The sequence below is a fragment of the Diorhabda carinulata genome, chromosome 2, assembly GCF_026250575.1.
Source record: "Diorhabda carinulata isolate Delta chromosome 2, icDioCari1.1, whole genome shotgun sequence".
Taxonomy (NCBI): domain Eukaryota; kingdom Metazoa; phylum Arthropoda; class Insecta; order Coleoptera; family Chrysomelidae; genus Diorhabda; species Diorhabda carinulata.
Window position 1 is genome coordinate 33173285 of NC_079461.1, and position 24836 is coordinate 33198120.

General features: G+C 30.5%; 1 protein-coding gene across 1 annotated transcript; it reads left to right on the forward strand.

The window, feature by feature from the left end:
- The first annotated feature begins 3979 nt into the window (after positions 1 to 3979).
- Positions 3980 to 20560, forward strand: LOC130903729 (POU domain protein CF1A). Its single transcript, XM_057815972.1, has one exon. It carries the CDS (start codon positions 4236 to 4238, stop codon positions 5448 to 5450), a length of 1215 nt encoding a protein of 404 aa, XP_057671955.1. The 5' UTR covers positions 3980 to 4235; the 3' UTR covers positions 5451 to 20560.
- Positions 20561 to 24836: the final 4276 nt, after the last annotated feature.

Sequence of the window (24836 nt, forward strand, 5' to 3'; positions counted from 1 at the left end):
TAGAAAGTTGCGCATCATAAGGTGCGCACCAAAAACGTAACGAGGTCATTCATCGATAGATTTTACTCCTCACATTTTTCTCATACCGGGCCCCTTATATATGCAAATCGATTCTTGAGGAGTAAACTCCAAAAATATTTTTCAAATAAAATAATGAGTTTAAGTTATGATTTAGCAAGGAATTAGCAAGGGTTGCTTCCAACCCCTTATTGTATAACAGGAATATTGAAAAAATACCCGGTAGTTAGTCCAAGACTTTCTAGTTTCTACCATTATTGAAATTTTAGAAAAAAAAATCAATTTTAGTCACCACCTTTTTTGATATCTCGGAAAAAATTGTGCTGAGGAAATTTTGTTATAGTAAAGACCCATTTTATATGAGCAATCACCTCATTAATTTTGTCACATGGATACGTCATAAAATATTTATTTAAGTATTAATTTTAGGATGTACTTATTAATATTTATAGGTAAGTACCTTGTAAAGCGTGAAAAGATTGGTATTTCTGCGTGTTTAGTTTTCCTCAATTAGATATGTTGCTACTTTTTATATTATTCATAAATCGATTTTGATACATGTTATTACATTCCAATCAATGATAATAAATGTAGAAGAATTTTCTATTTACAAATTATTTTTTCTTTATACTACTTACCCAACAACGGAAACAGTTTTCTTTATACGAGTGCACTTTAATTATTGGATAATCATACAAAAAGAAAGATTCAAGATTCACCCAACATTCAGCAAGTTCTTTGAAACTTTGGTGAAACTATTTTTTGGGTTTAGATGCAACGAATTATCGCACTGTATTTACAACATCTCCTTTATAAGTCAAAATTTTTCCTAAATGCTGGATGTACCTTATACCTTCAAGTTCTTCAATATTATTCCGCATAATATTCGCAGTATATAGTTTAATATTGTCTTATTGTAACTTTCGGTTAACTAAACTAAACTAATAACTTCCATTACCCATTACAATTACAAAAAGAAGGTCTATCATTTGTTCCAACCATTTTTTAAAAACATCAGCATACATATCATATAAAAACGAAGATATAGTGTTTTACAACATTTACCCAACGTTCAGCAATGTCTTTGAAACCTTGGTAAAACCATTCTTTGGGTTAAGATGCAAGCAATTAGTAAGTAATTTAAAGATATCCATAATTTAGGAATTATAATTAGTTTATAGAACCACATTTCTTGGAAGGTCTTCGGGACGCAATTCGTATACGACCCTTAAAGTTATTAGTCTATGTTTAGAAACCGAAACCTGTTAGATACAATAGTGAATATTCCTAAGTTGAAGGGACGTGAAAATTATCGTGATTGGGCGTTTGCAGTGCAAAACTTTCTGATTTTCGAAGATTTATCCAATTGCTTATCAGAGGTTGTGACCGCGGATGACTCCTTGTACATTCACATTAAGGATGCTGCTACAATAGTGATATATACAAGGTTGTTGCGGAGTTTAATTTCGACAAGATTGGACAATTACGTGAACCCAATTGTGAAAAATAGTCAAAAATCGACGACGTGTGGGTTGAATCGTTGTTATTAGCAGGATTAGTCAGAAAAGTTTACATCTAAGACATCAGACAGAATGCATTATTGGAGATCATCCACAGTGACCCGTGTGGTCCAATGGAAAATATGTTTCTTGGTGGTGTCACTGTACCAGAGATTCGAGGCTCGCGTTGGCAGGATCGCGTGACCTGAAGTAGTAATTCTTGCTGGGGATGAGAGGCATGGCAAATAATAAATACCCGCTATCATATTTTGAATTTGTAGTCTGGTGATTGGATCCTTGGAGGATGAAACTGTAGAAGCTGTAGAAATGCGGAAAAAAATAAAGTGAGGAAGGAAACAGGAACACATAGGGAAGTTACGGAAGAAGGAACGAGTAGGTAGAGCAGATTTGAATAAAAAGGAGCTTATGAAAAAAGAAACGATTTCATATTTTTTAAAATATAATCATACAGGAATCTGTTTCTGTAATTTCTTCGTTCTGTTCTTTAAATAAATAGAAAATTACGTGGAAACTCAATGAAAAATTTGCTTAAAACAGAAAGGAAATTAATAAAGATAACTGGAAATTTTGTGAGCTCTATGATAAAAAAAGTAAGGACCACATTACCATGAATTAAATCACTTTTATTTGGAGAAAGAATTCGAATCAATTTCGAGGTTTTATTGAATTTATCGATAAAGCCTTAGAAAAATCACAAAAAGTTTTTGCATTCGAGTGATGGATGTTTAGGCTAGAGCAGAAATTATTAAGGAGGGAGAATATAGCATCGATTTTTGTTTTATTAAAACAAAACAGGAAATTTTTGATTGTTTTAAAAGATTTAAGAATATGGTCGAAAACAAAGTAAAATAATTACGGCTCAGATCGAATAATGGAGGTGAATATTGCTCTAAAAGAATTAAAAACAATTTTAGAGCAAAATGGAGTTATTCATCAGACGAATAACTCATAATCTATTAGTCTATGTTCAGAAACCTAACACACGGATTAAAATTTGACTGCGGGGCGCAGCTCGTACGCAAACGACAATTGAGGCGAAGGAATTTTATTTTTAATTATATTTTTAATATATATATGACAAGAATGTAGGTAGATCAAATAATAAAACCTTAACAGTTCGAAATTTATTGGAGTCATTTCCTAAATAATCGCACTACACTCATACCAAATTAAAAAATGAAAAATAATGTTTACTCCAACTAACAAACGGTCAGTCCACGTGGACTCATCATCTCCACTGTTTACCAATGAAAACATCGAATCGTAAACATAAATGCATTTCTATTGCCAGACATTCTACGATAAGCAGTGGGGTAGTTTGGTGGGATTCATGTAATTCATAAATTTCTTCAAATAAATAGAAATACGGCGTTTTTTTAGACAATTTGCGAATGAAGACAATGAAATTGCACAGTGTAGTAAGAATTGAGACAGATACGAATTAAATAATAAATATTTAGGTATATAAACAAAGCAAGTTATTTAAAGGTATTCGAATGTTTTAAAAAGGAAAATATTCAGCAATCTGATAATGCAATCATAAAAAGAATTGTTGAATTAAATAGAGTAAATAAATTTTCTTTTTAAAAGGGGTTGCTGTGGATTATTCACAGACCCGAAAAACATGTGAAGAAAAAAATGAAATCAGTTGCCAAAACTTCTCAGTTTAGAAACATTGCGTCAAGTTTTCTTAGTATGTAGTTAGAAACACAATAATCGAATCGTCAAGAATAGTTCGATGGCGACAAGATTATTTGCGTTAGATAAAAGACTACAGAAATTCTAATAGACGAATGGGGTATAAAAAAAGACTCAGTTCACGTCTGGTATCATGTTTAAACCAAACTCCCTTACAGACAGGTACATTTTACTCGTCTATTTACGTTTTATGATTTAAAATTCAGTTGTAGCAAGTTAAGTTTTTATAGTCTGTAATTGATATTGGAATAAATATAAATAATAAATAAAAAAAATGGTATATATTTTCGACGCTACTAAACAAAATATCGATTAAAATTTAAAGTAGTGATTTTTCAATTTTCCAAAAATATTTTTATTTCAATATGTAAATAATTAAATAATAGTATCTTAATATAGTATTGTAGAGAAACAAAACTTGTGTTAGAGTTTCCCTTAAATTAACGAGAAAGAGATATCGGTCATGTTTTCTGTCCGTATCAGTGGTAGGTTAGATATACGTATTTGAACTCCGCACAGCCCGTTGCCCGGAGACTAAGCCCCGTGAAGTGTAAACACTTCCCCTCAGTGGAAGGGACCTAACATAGGCGGTATAGTCACCACTACGGCCAATGGTTTAGACTACAGTTATGATGTCACTTCTGAATTAGAAGTTAGGAGTGCCAATGGCGCGCGCAATCTTCTACAAGTGAGAGGGGAACGACGACTGGTGGGGGAGATCGGACGGTGAGACTACCAGTTTCCCAATCTACACACACAGTCAGTAATACAAAGAAGGTCGCGTGAATGTTGTCTGATATGCATAACGAATTACATCTGGGTGTTAGTAAGCAGTTTGTTCTGAATCGCGTCATCGCGCGATAATAACAATTGTTAATATTAACGTTAAATAAAGTGCTTATTATTTACGTGTTGGTGAATTAATGTAAATAAAGTGAAGCAAATTAGTGCAAAGTGTACGAACACGAGGACAGTGTGGACGGACGGCCCTTACAGGGCATGGCGGCCACTACATACCTCCCGGCCAGCAGTGCAGTTACAACTGATCTAGAAGGAAACGTCGTTGGAATGAATATTGTTGGAGGTTATCATTCTAGTGCCTCTCCGAGGTCTGCCGCCGACGCTAACGAGATGAAATACCTGCCGCAACATCACCACAATCACCATCATCATATGGCTAGTTCGCCCTCACCTAGCGGACATACAGCTGTATCGTTATCGGCTAATCCTTGGGTTAGTTTACAGCCGGGAGCGGATCCGTGGACGGCGTCAATGGCAGGTATGCATCATGCGCACCATCACCATCACCAAGATGTAAAACCCTTAACTCAACCCGCCGATATGATGCATCATCAAAGACAACAGCAACAAAGCATGGGATCTCCACACGCTTGGCACGGACCCGTTTCATCGGCACATTATAATCCGGGTGGTGCCGGATCTCCTCTTCAGCAATATCACGCCGCCATGAACGGCATGTTGGCCCATCATCAAGCCGCACCTCAACTACATCACACTTTACATAGAGATATGCAAAGTCCGCACCATCCGCAACATTCAGAAAGAGACGTTAGCGGAGGAGAGGACGAAACGCCTACGAGTGACGATTTAGAAGCGTTCGCCAAACAATTTAAACAAAGACGTATAAAATTGGGATTCACGCAAGCCGATGTCGGTCTAGCGTTAGGAACACTTTACGGTAATGTTTTTTCGCAAACAACAATATGTAGGTTCGAAGCGTTGCAGCTTAGTTTCAAAAACATGTGCAAACTCAAACCGCTTCTTCAAAAATGGCTGGAGGAAGCGGACTCGACGACGGGCTCACCTACCTCCATAGACAAAATAGCGGCGCAAGGAAGGAAAAGAAAAAAACGCACTAGTATAGAAGTTTCGGTAAAAGGTGCTCTAGAACAACACTTCCATAAACAACCAAAACCCTCAGCTCAAGAAATCACAGCACTGGCAGATAGTCTACAATTAGAAAAAGAAGTCGTTCGAGTTTGGTTCTGTAATAGGAGGCAGAAAGAAAAGAGAATGACTCCACCGAATACGTTAGGTAACGATATGATGGACGGAATGCCGCCGGGTCATATGCATCCCAGTTACGGTCACCACCAAGATATGCACGGCTCGCCGATGGGTCAACACTCTCATTCTCATAGTCCACCAATGTTATCTCCCCAAAGTATGGGCCATCAATTGACGGCTCACTAGCATCCAGCCCACTGGGCCTCTTTGCTTCACAGTGACAACGGCTAGTGATAGTACTACTTTTCGCCGGTATCCGTCGGCTTTATTAACGCTACCTCAAGCCATGGTTGGATTTGTTCGACAAATCCCGCATTCAAGTCGTTGAGGAGGTCCTAGTGGAAAATGTACAACGTGGACGTCTGACTGTTATTTATATAGTACACTGTACAGTGAGAGTGAGTACCTACTTTTAGACTAGAGGAATCGCGATTATCCAGGGTTTTCGGAACAATTGATCTATCCACTAACTATCGACCACAATCTTTTCATCAAAACCGATGAAACGTTAGGTATTCACCTTATTATTATTATTATTATTATTATTATTTATGTTAGTACCTACATATTATACAGATACTTTTATTATTTCTATTGAAAATATTTTCGAAAAGCCGATTTTGTAAATTAGAATATTTCGAATTGATAAAAAGTTTTTCGTTTATTGTTGAAAATATAATTTAATTAATTATTACTCGTTAATATGAGTGGAACTCGTCGCGTATACAGGATATGTCACAATGAAATTTATCCCAATGATAAAATGTTGGAAAAAATGAAAATGTGGTAGATGAATATATGTATAAAAAAATTGAAAAATTACTATCTAACGATACGAATTGATTATATTAGAAAGTAAAAAATTATTACAGTTCGAAACAAGTCTATAATACGTACAGGATATGTCACAATTATGTTGATCCCATTGAATACCATTCACTTTACATAGTAAATTTATTTTATTGAAAAGTATCAAGTTTATAAATACATACAAAATATCAAAAATAAAAAGTTATTTATATTGAATATTTTTTGAAAAATCCACCATCTTAATTATGAATGGAAGTTGCTTCAAATTATTTAGAAATAAAAAAAATCGAAATCACCTCCGAAAAAAATTGAAATGAATGTGTAAAACATACAGTGTATATCACAATTAAGTTGAAGTTGTTAATAAATAATATTTGGTCTTGAATATGATCGAATTTCAATAAAAATTTTAAATGATTTTACGATGTTGAAAATCTTTATTCATATTATTTGTAGAAAAAGTAAAATAAATGCGAAAATACTCAAAAAATATTTAGAATTTTAATAGAGTTGAAATCACCAGTAGAATGAGTGTAAAAAAATTTAAAAAAATCCTGTTTTTTCGAGATAAACTTCTTCTATTGAGAACTGAACATTCATCTGGTTGATAACCAGTTTATAAGACGTACAGCATATGTCAAAATTAAGTTACTAAAAATTTATCAATGCTCCTGATGAGCATTGACTTTATATTAACATACGTACTTATATAACGAATATTTTTTTAAAATCCATTTAAATATGAATAAAAGTTGACTGTATTTACATAACAAGTGAAAAAACTGAGGTGAAATTGGAAAAATTATGATAATTAGAGTTGTCTCTAAATTATTTCACATTCCAAAAACTCTCCCGTACAAGAATTTGAATTACAAGTGGAATAATTGCAAAAATTCGTAAAAGTTGTTGCTTTAGGAGGTGAATCATTTCTATTGATAACTAAAAATTTATTGATGCTCATGTTGATGCCATAATACGGAAATAATTTGTCAAAATTAACTTTATACTAATTTAAATATAATTTAAATCAATCAAATTGAATAATTCAACAATTTCAAAAATCTCCAATAGAATAATTTGGATAATAAGTAAAATAATTACTAAAAAATTGTGAAATTGCAGCTCTTCGTGGTAAATCAGTTCTATTGACATTTAAAAATTTATTAACGCTCATGTTGAGTTTAAAGAACGCGAATAAATAGTCAAAATTTACTTTATATACATTCAAATATGAATATCAGTTAAAAAATGATAAGAACCAGATTTGTTTTTCCAAAATTGTTTCATTCATATAATTTTACATTTTCAAAAGTCCTTAATATCAAAACTTAGATAATAAGTGATAAATCAATTATATTGGCAAAGAAAAATTTATTAATCCTCATGGTGAGGCTATGAACGTAAAGAATTTTTCGAAATTAACTTTAATATAAAGTTAAATATAAATAAAATTTGCTAACAATCATTCAGAAAATGATGAAAATTAGAATTTTTGTTTCTAAATGAATTCAATTGAATAATTCCACATTTTCAAAAATCTCCAATAGAATAATTTGGATAATAAGTAAAATAATTACTAAAAAATTGTGAAATTGCAGCTCTTCGTGGTAAATCAGTTCTATTGGCAACTAAAAATTTATTAATCCTCATGGTGAGGCTATGACGTAAAGAATTTTCCGAAATTAACTTTATAGCCATCTAAATATGAAAAAAAGTTTGTTATAAATCAATTAGAAAATGATAAAAATTAGAATTGTTATTTCCAAATGATATTAATTAAATAATTCAATATTAACAAAAATCCCCAATAACAGAAATTAAATAATAAATAGGAAAATTGGATCTCTATGTAATAAATTTACTTTATATACATTCAAATACAAATAGGTTGTTCGATATCAGGTAGAAAATGATAAGAATCAGATTTGTTTCTCCAAAATTGTTTCATTGAAATAATTTCACATTTTCAAAAGTCCTTTATATCAAAACGTAGATAATAAGTGATCAAAAAATGGGTAAATTGCATCTCTCCGTGATAAATCAGTTTTTATCGGCTACTAAAAATTTATTAATACTCAGGGTGAGTCTATAATTCGCATAGGATTTGTCAGAATTAACTTTATAATAACATATCAGTTACAAAATCAGAATTTTCGTGGAAAATAATCTTAAATTAAACAGTTTTACATTTTTAAGATTGTCCATTGATAGAATTTAGAATTTGAAAGTAGAATAAACGCAAAAAAATTACCGCTTGACACGTTAAATTGTTTGATTTATATTGATAATATATACGACTACTCCTAATTCGTTTTCAATATAAAATTAATCAAAATAAATGTTTTATTGGAACAAAGTCACAAAAGTTCATATTTTGTATGTAAAAATCGAAAATATTCTGCTGCATATGACTAATTATCAAAGTTGGTGACATGAAATTTGTTCAAAACTTGAAAAATATCAGTTTGCGATCTACCACATTGAGAAAAATATCTATTTAAACTCATTAAAATTCATTTCGGAAAATTTCAGATTTCCCACGACGCTCTCACCGTAAAAAAAATTACACCATAAATTTTACTTAAACTATAAAACGATCTCAAATGAAAATAAAAGCGATAAAATTTCGATATATCATCTAACCTGTCCATTCACAATCTTATTTGAAACATTTAGATACATTTCCGATTGAATAATGATAATTTATTGAAATTAACATAAACATTTTAAACGGTCTCTTCAAATAAACAATTACAGATCTATGATTCCCATTGATTAATTATAATGCAAATGTTATGGGTATAAGATATATTATTAGCATCAAATGAACTATTTCATTTAAACAAATATTTACAACTTTAAATATTCGTTATTAAATAATTCTTATTTAATGATTTCATATAGAAAACAGTCTCTTTTTGATTATAATAAGAAAAAATGGTTATCTAGTATATTTCTTTAATAATTTTCAGGGGAATATAATCACTATTTTTTATTTTGAGCCTTGTTGAGCAATTTTTTCTTTGAATTTTCACATCTACTTCTACATCTAATACAGAATGGTCCAAACCATCTGCCCTGTTCTTAATCTGGGTTGTAGTTTCCTTTTTCATTTCGTTTCTTATTCCACCTGTATACATAATTTCTTTGGTTAGTATTTAACTTTGTCATCGAAAAATTTCTTTCTCCGAAAAAGCTACTTCGTTGATTTTTTAATTCGTTTTATATATTTCCTATTTTAAGTTCTTTTCTGGTTACACCATCATTATTTTTGTCTTTTCCATATTTATATTTATGTTTTCGAGTTATTAAATTATGATTTTAGCCATACAAAAACATAATAAAAGCTTCTATCCATTTTTATATTCTACTTGTGTGTGCCAAATTTTTGTTTTTACTTCTTCTAATACAGAATCCGTTATCATTATTATAATATTGTACCTGATAGTCCTTCCTCCCTGTATAAATACTGTTTTCTAATAAAGTATTACATTCAAATCTATCTTCATTTAGTTTTCTGAAAACAATGTCTTTTTGATCAGCGATAAACCCGAGATACGCATTTTAATTAAATGTATTGAAATTATTTTCAACTTAGTTTTCTAAAAACGTTGCCGAATGCTTTTTGAAACGCTATAAACCTGAGATTCACTTCTTAACGAAGTGTATTTAACTCCATCTCACCTTACTTGCCCAAAAACACTGTCGAATGCTTTGTTAATCGCCTCAAACTCGATATATACTTTTTAGCGAAGTGTATTTAACTCCATCTCACCTTAGCTTCCTGAAAACACCGTCGAATGCTTTATGAATCGCTTTAAACTCGAGATATACTTTTTACCGGAATGTATGTAACTCCATCTTATCTTAGTGGTCCAAAAACACTGTCGAATGCTTTGTTAATCGCTTTAAACTTGATATACACTTTTTAACGAAGTGTATTTAACTCCACCTCAACTTAGCTTCCTGAAAACACCGTCGAATGCTTTATGAATCGCTTTAAACTCGAGATATACTTTTTACTGGAATGTATGTAACTCCATCTTATCTTAGTTGCCCAAAAACACTGTCGAATGCTTTGTTAATCGCCTCAAACTCGATATATACTTTTTAGCGAAGTGTATTTAACTCCATCTCACCTTAGCTTCCTGAAAACACCGTCGAATGCTTTATGAATCGCTTTAAACTCGAGATATACTTTTTACTGAAATGTATGTAACTCCATCTTATCTTAATGGTCCAAAAACACTGTCGAATGCTTTGTTAATCGCTTTAAACTTGATATACACTTTTTAACGAAGTGTATTTGACTCTATCTCACCTTAGCTTCCTGAAAACACCGTCGAATGCTTTATGAATCGCTTTAAACTCGAGATATACTTTTTACTGAAATGTATGTAACTCCATCTTATCTTAGTGGTCCAAAAACACTGTCGAATGCTTTGTTAATCGCTTTAAACTTGATATACACTTATTAACGAAGTGTATTTGACTCTATCTCACCTTAGCTTCCTGAAAACACCGTCGAATGCTTTATGAATCGCTTTAAACTCGAGATATACTTTTTACTGAAATGTATGTAACTCCATCTTATCTTAATGGTCCAAAAACACTGTCGAATGCTTTGTTAATCGCTTTAAACTTGATATACACTTTTTAACGAAGTGTATTTAACTCCACCTTACCTTAGCTTCCTGAAAACACCGTCGAATGCTTTATGAATCGCTTTAAACTCGAGATATACTTTTTACTGAAATGTATGTAACTCCATCTTATCTTAATGGTCCAAAAACACTGTCGAATGCTTTGTTAATCGCTTTAAACTTGATATACACTTTTTAACGAAGTGTATTTGACTCTATCTCACCTTAGCTTCCTGAAAACACCGTCGAATGCTTTATGAATCGCTTTAAACTCGAGATATACTTTTTACTGTAATGTATGTAACTCCATCTTATCTTAATGGTCCAAAAACACTGTCGAATGATTTGTTAATCGCTTTAAACTTGATATACACTTTTTAACGAAGTGTATTTAACTCCACCTCACCTTAGCTTTCTGAAAACACCGTCGAATGCTTTGTTAATCGCTACAAACTCGATATACACTTTTTAACGAAGTGTATTTAACTTCATCTTACCTTAGCTTTTAAAAAACAGTGTCGAATGCTTTTTGAATAGCTGTAAACACTTTTTAAATGTTTTCTTTTATCTATATAAGAGTGAATATATGGTTTTGTTTACTTTTTTCTTTTGAGAAATTACTTTGTGGTTCATATTTATATGAAATCGATTTATATAATTTTCCTCAGTCGATTTTTTGAGAGTCTCGAATTAATTTCAATTTATAATTTGATTACTATCATTAGCCAATTGAAATTTTATGGTTAATAGTAGAAAATACCTGCGTAGTTATTGTTAATTAATAGTAATTAATAAAACTCAACAAATCGAACTAAATATGGGCAGTGAATTATTTTTCTTTTTTACTTCAAAAAAGGATACCCCCTTTGTCTTTATTTTGTTTCATTTTTTACGTATTTTATATCTTTAATAATTTTGAATGTTTGTTGTCATTTTATGAAAAAGATTCTGCATATTTTGGAAATCTAAAACACAATAATCAAATATCAATTTTTTCATATACAGTGTTCGTGAAAAAATATACGTCAATATTAATAATGACGAAATAATATGATTTAATTTTCTATCTAAATGGATTTAGTTGCGTATTTAAATGTTTGATAATGAAGCAGCTCTAAATCTAGATATAGAGAATTCAATTTGGCTGAGTTTAGAGCCACTCAAACTCCGATAGGGCAGATTCTGCAGTAGCAAAATTTTTATTTTGACATACCTCGTATACGAGTAAAAAAAATTAATATCTGATAATTTGGTTATATATTTAAAAAGCTGAAGTTTTCTAAAATATTCCATACTGTAAACTTTTGAAATTGATTCTGTTTACAAGTTGCAAAAGGACTCATTGGATAAGAATACCACTTCTCAATGAGTTCCAGTTTTTCAGTTTATTGCATTCTTTATACTTTTACACATTTCTTTGCTTTGTTATGTAATTTTTTGCCTTTTCAATAGCACCCAAGTCACGCATCTAAAAATTCAGTATCACGTTATAAATTCTGTTTAAAACATACGTTTATATTTTCTTTTCTGAACGATCTTTCGAAACTTTTTCATAAAATAATAATTTTTAATTTGATCTTTTTTTATTGTTTTCTTACACAAATTTTGAAAAACGTTGAAGGTCTGTAAAAAATATCATATCTTAACCCTTCATGCATTTTCTTTTAACTCCAACAACTCAGATAATATACAGTCTAACTCAGAATTTGTCATTTCAGTTTAAAAACCAATATATACACATCTTGAATTCAAAATTTTTTTATTTTAAATAACTGAACTGTTTTGATTCATATATATATATATATATATATATATATATATATATATATATATATATATATATATATATATATATAAGATAATCGTAGCACCACCTGTCGAGATAAAAATTAATTAAATAAACATTATCCATTGGACCGAATTTTGAATTTAAACTATTCTCAAATCCTCTGGATTAGACACAAAAAATTTCATTAAAATCAGTTCAGCCGTTTAGAGGATTTTAGTCACATACACACGCATATTTATTTATTTATTTATGTGTATAAAAAACAACAATATTCAGGGAATCATCTTGACAATTCTATTTTGAAAATACGTATTTTATTAGAAAATTTTTTTTATTCCTCACAATTTCAAATAGTACGTAATAACTTATACCCAAAATCATTTTTTTCCTTAATTTCTAATTTCTAATTGTTCTTTATTTTAGATCTCTTCTGATTTAAAATTAGTTTCTTTTATAATTTTTTAAAGACAAATGAAAATTTGACGTTTCCTCTTCTTTTAGTCTTTATCAAAATATTTTTATCTGGAACTGGAATTTCTGGAACCGTTGGCAATATTCATACAAAATACGCTGTTTAGTCACTCACGTTTCGATAACCAAGTTATCGTCTTCAGAGACTGGAGGTAAACTATACGGTTTCTGAAGACGGTAACTTGGTTATCGAAACGCGCATTCGCATTTTCAAACCTAATCAACAAATACATGACCTTTCGTTCGTTCTTGTATGTCCACTTGATTTTTGAAAGTTAACCTTTTGGTATCATGTTTCAAATTTGTTTTAAGAATGTTTAGTTCAGTAACAGAGCAAGTTACTTCGATTTTTCGAATAGTTTCAAGGATTTTTCAATGGTTGATCAACCTACCAAATCCGTTTTAACCACAAAGTTGACTTAAGCACTCATCAGTAAAATCCTGAACAATTTTCGATGATTTCGCACTCTACAATAGAGTGCAAAGTAGAAACGAAATTAAAAAGTATCATATGGGAAACAAAAACTTGCTGTGGGGAAACAAGAAGACCATGGGAGGATGCAGTGGTGAGAGAACGTGGACTAAATTAACAGGGGATAAAGCTAGAGAATGAAAACGAAAAGTGAAAAGATACTTTAAAAGTTTCTTCAAAGATGTTTTTTATTTGGTTCATAGTAGCATTTCGAATAGCACGGTGCTTAACCTGGGAGGTAGGAATATAGATCAAAACTCTTAGCGACCAAAAATACGGAAGTTATATTAAAAATTTGGCAAATAAATAAGTATGTTGTTTATTTGAGAATGAGTGCAATTTTCACTGTGATATCAAACACCATTCCGTTATTAATTATTTAAAATACTATAAAAGTCTATAATCGAATTCATTTTCAAGAAATATTCCTATCAAAACTTATGGTGTATAAACAAAATCATGATTATATTTATATGGTGTCAATTATTGAAACTTCGTGAAACTTGAAAATGATCTCAAGATATTACATCGAGGATGGTAGAAATTCATCCATCGATATCAATAAAGTTGAAATAAAAATCATCAAAAAAAACTCAAATATATAAAAAGGAAATTTTTTCCGTGTGTAATTTCAATTTTGAAATATTCTAATAGTTTCTAAAAACTAGTCACTTTAACGTATTTATATATATATATATATATATATATATATATATAATACAGGGACTGCAAACAGTCAACCACTTCGAACTAACAACAATGTTTATCTTTTGTAGTTGATTTTGTAGGATTGTGGTCGATATCTATTTGTGATTCGTTCTCCGAATTGTTCCTAAATCCATTATTATGTAAATGTATATTTGTTGTAAATAAACAGAGTGATAAAGTTGCCCAAAACCTAGCAGCTATGTATTATAATTATAGGTAAAGCTGCTATGTTGTAAATATGAAGAAAAAAATTTAACTACCGGTCCAACAATAGACAAAAAAATCGTGATTTATACCTAAACACACCGAAATGGTTGACGATAAATATAAAATTAATATTATAAGTTTTTAATGTACAGATTGTCCTGTTTAAATGGAAGTTTTTGATGACAACCGATAATTGGTATTGCGACATCCGGTGAACAATATGTGATGCTTATTACCATCAAAACTGCCAACTAATTCTAATAATACTTTGAATAATTATAAATATTAATTTTCAATGTGATCCATGGTTTCTTTCAAATTTCCATTTGCTTTAACACATTGACTAATATCTTTAGTTGTTAGGCGCTATTTTATTTTATTATTGACCAATATTGCAACCAGATTCATGTTGATTAAAAGATTAAAAGGTAAAAGAATCTTCCACCATCGATATAATGGAAGAGGTAATTTCGTTGCTACGGTATGTTTCAAGTTGAGCAATCTAAGGAATTACCACATTCAAAATGACCGCCGTGGGGTAAACAAATATTTTTGCCCTAAAGTTTCAGACTTATTGACAGCTTATTATTTATTTAGCTTTAATGCAAAATGGTTTCTTAAAGGTTGCTACTTAAAGAAGTGTAAAATCTCTTCCAGAAAACGTGGCTTTGTTGATTTTTTTTTCGACTGTGTACTGTTGTGCTTGAACTTGAACGCCAAAGTGTGAATTAATGTCCAAATGAAATAAAAACACATAATAAAAAGAATTGTTCCAAATTTTGTAAATTTCTTGAAAGCTTACTTACAGACTGACTAAAAAACTGCAAACTTACAGCGTTTTAGCTGTATTAGTTTCACTGAAACAGACCTAAAAAGTATCTATGGCAACCTCACAACAAAAAACAAGACAAAACAACTCACACTACCGAAAAAAAGTCAAGAAAAGCTAACCCGCGTTACTAGGAAATCGATTGTTCACCCCACGGCCGCCATTTTGACGTATATCCGCTGTTTTCTTAGAATGTTTAATGAGACACTTGGGAGCAAGCAACTAGGGCAACTTCGGTGCGTAGGTTACAGATTAGGATCGTAGATAATTTAAAAAATATATAAGACTAAACAAGAAGACAAGTACCTATCAGTTAATTTGTTTTGAAACTTTTTGATTTGATGGTGGTTTTGACAGATACATTTCCTTATATATACTACATATATGATCTGCCAATCTGCGATTTGCAATCCATGTCGAAATTTATGTGATAAAGGAAATGACAATATAAAAAAAATATTTAAAAGTCGTACTTTTGTTTTAACGTTTTTAAGTGCGAGATGGTTGTGACTCTGATTTCACCACACAAATTGACGCTTTACATGTTCCTTTTCCTGTGCATCTATACGTTATTGACTTTTTTCTTAGCAAAATAAATATAAATTCCATGATGCATACTCCAAAAATGTCTTCAGCTCAATATGCAAAGGCGAGGAAGTTTTTTGTACCCATTTTATTCGTAGTACGCGTGTTTCCTTAATCTTGAAGAAGCGTCTGTCCTGTACCCTTTAAAGATTTGTTAAGGAGAAGCTCCACAAACCCAACAAAGTAGATATTTGTTTTACTGGTGGTAGATGGAGCTCGATATGTTTCAAAGATTTCATCTGCTCTTTTGCTACTTTCCCAGTTGTTCTTAACTCTCTCACTGTCGAACTTGTGAGTTTTCTGGACGAAAACTAATTTCCTGAGTCTTGCTTATAGCTAACTTCACACAACTAAGATACCTGATGGTCACACGGAGTGCAAAAATGCATGAAAAGTCGGCTGTTGTTTGAAACTGCGCTCCTAATATTTGTCTAAATATTGTCAATAATTTTTGACTAACTTGCGTGACTCTAAAATTTTATTTCGACGTATCTTCTTACCTTATATTTCTTCTTTTATCTCCTTCATGGTAATCTGTAAACAATTTTGGTAACCATCTTGTACAAAATTTTAAACGAAAAGTCCTTGAAATTTGTGGAAAACTCAACTGAAACCCAGCTAATGTCTAAAAAACAATTTTCATTAACTTTAAAGACCGTCGAAATGGTCAGATCGCTGAGAAAGTTTCTTCACTTTACATATTTAATTGAGTTGGAAATTCTTGAGCTAACAGACACTGAACATAAACATCAATCTCAAATTGTGAGTGTTAGTATAGTGGAAGAAAAAATAGTGTGTTCAGTACATATTTACCGATAAACTGGAAGGATTTTTAATTGCAGCGCACATTTTGAATGCGAATATCTAACAAATGGGCAGTTTGGTTAGGTTGTTTTTTTGGAATCCCGCGACCACAGATATCAAAATATATGAAATCAGCGCGTGACCAGGTAACGAACTTTTTGAATGGTCCTCGTAGGTTTATGAACGGGTAGAGGTTGCTGCAGGGTAGATCTGTAGAATGGGTAATTGTAAATACTGTATGCACATCGAAATCTAACGTCAGACTGTTGGTTTTTTGGTCACTATGTAGCAGTTGAAAATAGAGTTTATTTTTGGTCAATAATAAGCTTTCTAATAGACACATATTTATATAAAATTCTCTCCCTTTTTATAAGCAATTTTACGAATATAATTGTCTTGAACAAGTGAGGTTATGTTTTTAGGTTATTTCTATGAGGTTGGTACAATTTAAAAAGAATTTTTTCCACTAATTTGCATTGTTGTCTGAAGAATTAGTGCGATTTCTGGAATCAATTCCAAAAACTTTAGATCTTTAGATCAATATCATGATAAAAAATTGCATTTATTCTATATTTATTACAAAATGGACATTGTGGCAGTTTTTTTGGTATAAACGCAATTCATATTTCATATAATTAAAAGAAAATAAATCAGCATCGTTTGTTATTGAAATATTTCCGTAAAATTGTTTTTGTGTTGTTATAATTTTAAATTCGAGTGTCGTTTTATAAACAACAGTCACATACAGAGCGTTTGCGTAACCTACCTAATGTACTTTTTGTAAAATTAACAAAAAAAATGAAAGAAAATAATTAATGGTTGTCATACACGTTGTGATTCGCCGGAAAGCTTTATCTGCGGTAAACCGTAGCGTGTATTACTTACCTAACTTGTTACTACGGTTCCTATACAAGAAATTGATTTATGTACAATTGATTTAAACACTTTATATATGACTGTTGACATTTTCTACAATCCGTACTGTAGTTACGAAAAAAAAAATGATCCAAGGATTTATTTCATGTGTATATTAATTATATATCGTTGTACGGTGTGACATTAAATCGATTTTCGTTTTTAAAAAAAATTTTGTAGTTTTTCTCATCTTCTACCTCAACACCTTATACAATAATATATTTGGGGTGATAGAAACCTGATGAGAAATCGAATGGAATCTTGTTTATTATATGTGATATACCGTAGAAAGTTTTTTGGTCCTTCGAGCCGGAAATATACGATATTCGGTATTTTATTTAATTATATTAGAATTAATTGTGGAAGTTTTGGGTCTACATACGTTTAAATTCATTGTGAATTCGGTTTTCGAATCGAAAACTTCATTTTTTGCAATTATTTTTTAGTGTTGGTCGCAATTTTGTAAAATAATTTTTGTATGTAGTATAATGTTTTTATTTAACTTCCGATTTTCATTATTTCGATTTGTTATATATAATGTGTCGCATTTAATATAAAAACAACCCTCTATTTTCAATAGTTTGAACATTTTTATATATTTTTGAAGATACTGAAAATTTATTATTTCGAATTGTTCAGTTTATTATTTACTTGATATTCAGCGAGCCGTGAATTGTCATATTTTTACATGAGGGTTAAATGTCGAGGAAGTTACTCAATTCACTATCCAGAGTAATTCCATTACCTGTGGGAATACAGTTGTAATAGATGTTTCTTTTAATGAAACTGATATTATTAGTTGTTATTAAAATCAAACATAATGTTCATTCTATAAGATCCACAAAGATTTTTTAGGATGCAACAAGCATTTGCATGCCTTCTTTATAGAATGTTTTTTAAGCTCGTCATCATTGTTAAAGTGTTTACCACCAGGAAAGGAAATATTTTAGGTGAATAGTGACGCCCACGTAGTGCAAGTGTCTTGATTGTTAAGTTTCCTGGTCATTTGGTTCAACTTTCCTTGCATTTCGACAATGAATCATAGATCTGCATTTTTAATTCCATCATAAATAAGCGTAACAAAGAAGACGTCGGCGTCTGCGATCTGAAAATCGTAATTTTCTTCTGCTTGAATCAGAGTAACTGCCACGCATGCACGGTAGTGGTGATGCTGTTGCTTATGGAAATAGAAACGGAATTTACATACAAGATAGACCTCAACATTTGATAAAGCGCGGCAGCTACTGATTATAAAACGGATTTACGGTAGGAACAGGTCTCTAGCATTTTATCTCTCGGCAAATATTCGAGACTTTTTTCCTGACCGAAAATTTCGGGGCGAGCCTTGAGAAGTTTTGTTAAAAACGAATTAACTCATCTCATCTTCTAACTTTGGGCTTTTTCTTCTACGATAAATCAACCTACTAAAAATTCAAAAACACTTTTGTACTGGCTCTTGTCTTCGGTTAGAATTTTTGGCATAACGGGACGATTGGAATATGATATTTTTAGATCTTCCTGTCACCAATTGAATAAACTCTGATGTACCCGCGGGTAGTTACGGTCCTGTCCATAATCTTGTATTAGTGTGTGAAAAGTGAAATTTGAAAATTTTGAGATATATGGAGATGCCTCTGTATCTTATGGTGGATCCATACAATATAGACTTCCATAAAAATCTATAGAATTCTGTCTGTGCAAACTAGACAGTACAGACAAATGTCGGTAGGATTCAAAAGTCGGATTACGCATGTAAATCTGCGGATTTATCGTAGCTAAGAAATTTAAATTGTATTTTCGAATGAAAAGTCTGTACAGACATTCTATTGAAATGTTTGAGTGAATTTTTTTAATCCGATTTCATAGTCTGTACATATATTTGTAGTCTGTATCGTGTGGACCCCCTATTAAACTCGACACAACTTTTTTTGTAGCGAAAAAAAATTAGTAAATTTGCGCAGATAACAGTTTTAAGGAACAGACACATTATTATTTATTAAATATTAAAAAATTTGTCTACTTTATGATTCTACGATTTTTTAAAATGGATAATTGATGCAAAACAATATCGATTTTGATATAAATTAAAAATTTAATGAGAAAATCATAAATTCACACTGATTCAACAATATTTTTTTATTTAAATAACCTTGAGTTGATGTTAATTATAATAACCCGCATTTTTATCAGACTATTCATAAGAAAAATATATATTTTGGATGCTAATTTGATGAAAACAATGTTTCTGTGTATGAATCTTTATGAAATTTATTCTTAAGGTACTCAGGAACCAATATTTAGTAAACTTTTTCTCATTCATAACTTCTAATAACTCATTTTGATCTTGAAAACAGCTTCATACGATTCTTATGGAGTGATTAAAAACTTAAAGAATAATTTTCACAGTTTTTCAATCAGATATTCATATAGAATCAAGTTTTTCTACAAAAACAAGGATGGTTGAAGTTTTAAAACTTTTTTTATGGAAGAACAAAATGTGTCAAACATATTGTCTATCTTTCAATCATTGTACTCCAATTCCTCAATGGATAACACTGTTTTTAAAACAATTGTACTCTCAAAAATTTATTAATGATATCGAAAAAATGTGCTTGAACCAATTGTCGTAGACTTTTTCCCATTCTGATTGAAGCACCTCCAAAACGTGATTTGAACTCATCGACCGCATCTTCAGGTGTAGAAAAACGTCGACCTCGCAATTTATTTTTCATCTGCGGAAAAAAGAAAAAATCATTAGGTGTCAAATAAGGACTGTACGGCGGATGACTAATCAATTCGATGTTTTGACTATACAAAAATGTTTTTAATTGAATTGATGTGTGAGAGCTGACATTGTCGAGGTGGAGAATGATTCGACGAGTGAAACCAATGTCTAAGTACGCCTCAATCTCATGGTATGTCATACGACCATCTTGCAATATTAGTTTCTGGCACAATAACCGATTTTGAACGACCCACATAAAGTTCATCCTGAAGCGAGGTATGACCACGATTGAATTCTGAAAACCAACGATGGTTGGAGACAGTGCTTCATAACCAAAATCCGAAGCGAGATGATCGGCACACTGCTGTTGCTTTAGTCACAGAAAATCATCTAACGAAAATTCAATTCCATTTTTTGACCAAGATGAATATTTCAAGTATCTGTAATCAACTAAAATAGCACTTGTATCACAACACGTTCTGAGTATTCAAAATGTCAAACTTAATGACGGCAATGTCAGATTTGACATATTCACATCAATGTTGCCAACTCTTCTGATATATTCTGAGAAGCTGTATTAGTTCGTGGTGTCTTACATTATCGATTGCCTTCTTGTAGTCATTGAAACATAGACAGACATCTTTTCTTTGGTCATGGCAATAATATTTGCGTGGCGTTTATTGCTTCTCTTGTATGGGGAATTAATTTATAGTAAAAAGTATATAATAACAATAATATAATTACTTAGTAGCTATTCTTTGAATAGCAAATTGAAATGCAATAAACTACTAGACAACAGGATAATTCACTTAAAGTATTTTGAATATTTTACGTATAATTAGTATGAACAAACGTAGGTACAGTTTTGAATATATGAATAATTATTATTGAAATGTCTTTTATTTTAATGACAAATCGGAAGTTATTGTGAATGTAATAAGATATTAAATGTATACGTTGCGACTGATTTAAGTGTTATTGATGATTTCACGCCATTTTTCTTTGTATATTTGATAGTTTTACAAATTATTTTCTGTTTAAAAAACAATGTCGTTTATCAGTTAGTATTTTTTTTTTTGGAATTGATTTTACCTGTTTTATTTTTTATTTGTAAATTTAAGAGTATAAATATTATAAATTTACGGCGACAGAACATCAATAATTTATTGTACATGATTTTATTTGTTTTAAATTATAAAATATAGTTTTATCGTTGACGTATTTGTTTTTTCAATGTTATTGAATAACATTCCATCACCCCAAATATTCACAATATTTCTAAAGGATAGGTGGGTAGTGTTTTCTAGCAAAAAAAAGATTTAAACTTAAAAGTCTCAAAACTACTGCTTTGGATGATACCACATCACTCAATAAGTCGTGTGACTCACACACAGATGGCGCTGCCAATATCAAAACCATTCGACGTTTACGAAGTACCAGTTTTCAAAAGACTAAGTATAAAATTTAGATAATAAATTTCTTATTTACAAATATTTCACTAAATCAAATTTAAAACACCAAAACACCAAAAAACAAGTGAATTGTGACGCTGTCTACATAGGGCAGATCTCTCAATATTTAGAAAATAGAATAAAAGGTCACCAATACGATTTAAAATAAAACTGCGGTAACGATCCATGAAATATCACAAAAAACAAAATTATAAATGATAAAAAGACCTAAATAATATACATAATATAATATATATAAAATAATAATAATTTAAGTGAAATTTATAACTCTATTTTGTAAATTCTAATAAAGCTACAAATAATTTGTTTGATTAAGTACATTTTTAAGATATAAGGACTAAGGAAAAATAAATTTTTCTTATTAGAACATTTTCTATTTTGATTTTATTCTTATTTTGATATTCATGATGGAGGTTAATTGATTAATATAAATACGCAAATTGTCAGTGTCAATATCATATTTTGATAAAGACATAAAGAAAAGTCGAAATGTCAAATTTTATCTTCCAAAAATTATTAAAAAACTAATTATAAAACAGAAGAGACCTAAAATTTCGATGGATTTTTTTTAAATCGTCGTTTTTACTATGGAAAAATTATGAAAATAAAAAAAATGAAAACTTGTATTGGTCTTAGGGCTTTAAATGTTCATGAAAATGCATTAATTCACATATAATTGTTGATAACTTGTTTCCAAATAATCAAATGAAATAGTTGTCATATTTTTTTCATAATCTACACAAAAAAGAAGTAATTGAAAAAAAAATTCATACAAAAACTTTGATTTACCTCATATAATCGTTTGTACTTTTTTTATTGAGTAATCATTAAAGTTATGTGAATAAAAACATTCTTAAAATCACAAATTTTTTATTCCCATATTTTTTTTCATAAATCCGCTTTTGAAACGAAGATTTTGGAAAAAAATTTATCGAAATCGGGTGATTTTTCGAGTGAAAATTACCAAAATCAGAAAAAAGTCAGCCATTTAGGTGAAGCCACTTTTGTTATTTTCAAAATAATTTCTTGCGTTGATTTATTATTGTTTCTTGATGAAAATGTTATCCGGACCATTGTATATTTAAAAAATTTCAAATTGTAACCCCTTTCAACTTACCTACGTGTTGCTCCCTGTTTAATCAAAATAAGCGATGAAAGAATGATCAGAAAAATAAACGGGGGGTAATGAGGTGAAAGCAAAGGAAAAAACTAAGAAAACAATGAATTTGAACAAAAATATAAGGTGAAAGAATATACAGAATACCAATTCGACTCCTGAAAAGGATCAAGACAACAAAAATTGAAGTGGAAAAATTACGTTAAAAAATTTCTATTTGCGTTTATAAAAGTTAAAAGAAATTAAAAGTTCTAAGCGAAAATATAATTGTAGTGAGTCAGGAATTGATGTTTAATCCACAATTATAGTCGGAACATATTTATACGTCCGATTGTTTTATTAATAAAAATGATTCTACTACCTATCAAACAGAATCATTAGTTGCCAATTTCTACACATGTGCGTACACCTTGATTTTGTTATCCTATTGTGTGCTACCCTCATGCAGCCATACCGACCTCCAACTGTCAACGTGGGGTGTTTTTTAAAAAAATAGTAACCAAAGCCTGATGCCTATTATTTAATCTTTTTGTTTAGTATCACACGGATAAAAATATAAGCCGTAGAACATTTGTCTTGAATCAATACACAGTTTGTTGATTCAAAATAATTTACAGCCCTTTTCAACTGATAGGGACAGCTAAGAAATCAACCAAACGTGGTAATTTTTCTATCAATTTTCTGTTCACTATAAATATTTAGGCAAGTCATAGAGATAATTTTTTAACAACGTTGCCAGATTCTCAATATAGTATGGTGATTAAGGAAATGTAAAATAATGACGTTACGTCCTTATTTAATATAATTATACGAGAGGTGTCCCTTAAATATTTCTTTGGTAATTTTATACTTTCGCGGTCCCCTCTAGAAAATCAAAAAATCATCCGATTTCGATGAATTTTTTTTTGAATCTTCGTTTTTGCGGTGGATTTAGGAAAAAAATGGAAACTTATTTTGATTTTCGAGCTTTAAATGTTCATGAAAATGAACTCATTCACGTATAAATGTTAATAACTTTTTTCGAAATAATCAAATAAAGTTGTTATCGTTTTATTCATAATCTGCACAAAAAATTTTTGTAGAAAAGTGATAAATAAACATTATTATGTGATTTTTATTTTTCAAAATGTTCGTTTTTTTTTGTAGATTATCAAAAAAAACATATAAACTTCTTTTAATGCTTGGTACAAAAGTTATGAACGATTATATCTCAAGAAGTGCATAAAACCATATAAAATTTTCAAGAGAGATATTTCCCATATTTTTTCACATATATTCGCCATAAAATTATCGAAATCGGATGATTTTTGGATTTTCTAGAGCGTTTATTATAACATTTAAAGTCAGAAATCTCTAAGTGAGATAAAAAATGAGTAAACAAACTTTTTCAATTTTTTTTTCCAAAATGTCCGTTTTTTTTGTGCAGATTAACAAAAAAAATATATGAACTACTGTTTGATACTTTGTAAAAAAGTTTTGAACGATTATATGCGAAGAAGTGCGTTTATAATCACATTTAAAGTGATAAATCTATACGAAATATCCAAGTGAGACGTAAAAATAAAGATTTGAAAAAAAAATCATCGAAATCGGATGATTTTTCGATTTTTTAGAGCCAAAAAGCAAGGGGACCGCGAAAGTATAAAATTAATTACCATTTCTTTTTGAACATAAGCTTCATAAACTTTTTTCTACCCTTAAACTCTTCAAAATAGCCAAGATCTCCTCTTCATTGTTGGAAAAGCTTTGAACACAGAGCCATTTTTTCAAGTCTGGGTACAGAAAATAATACGAGTGGCTACATTTGAATTCGAGGTAGCCACTCCAACTATAATTAATTAATTTTGGCCATTGCTTTAACAAATGTGTGAGTTAGTGTATTGTCTGGATGAAACAACACTTTCTTCTTAGCCAAATTCGGCCGTTTTTGCTCAAGCGTTGCAATAAGCTCGCGTAATACTCGCCGTTGATAGTTCTTCCTTTTCCAAGATAGTCAATAGAAATTATCCCTCGCTCATCCCAAAA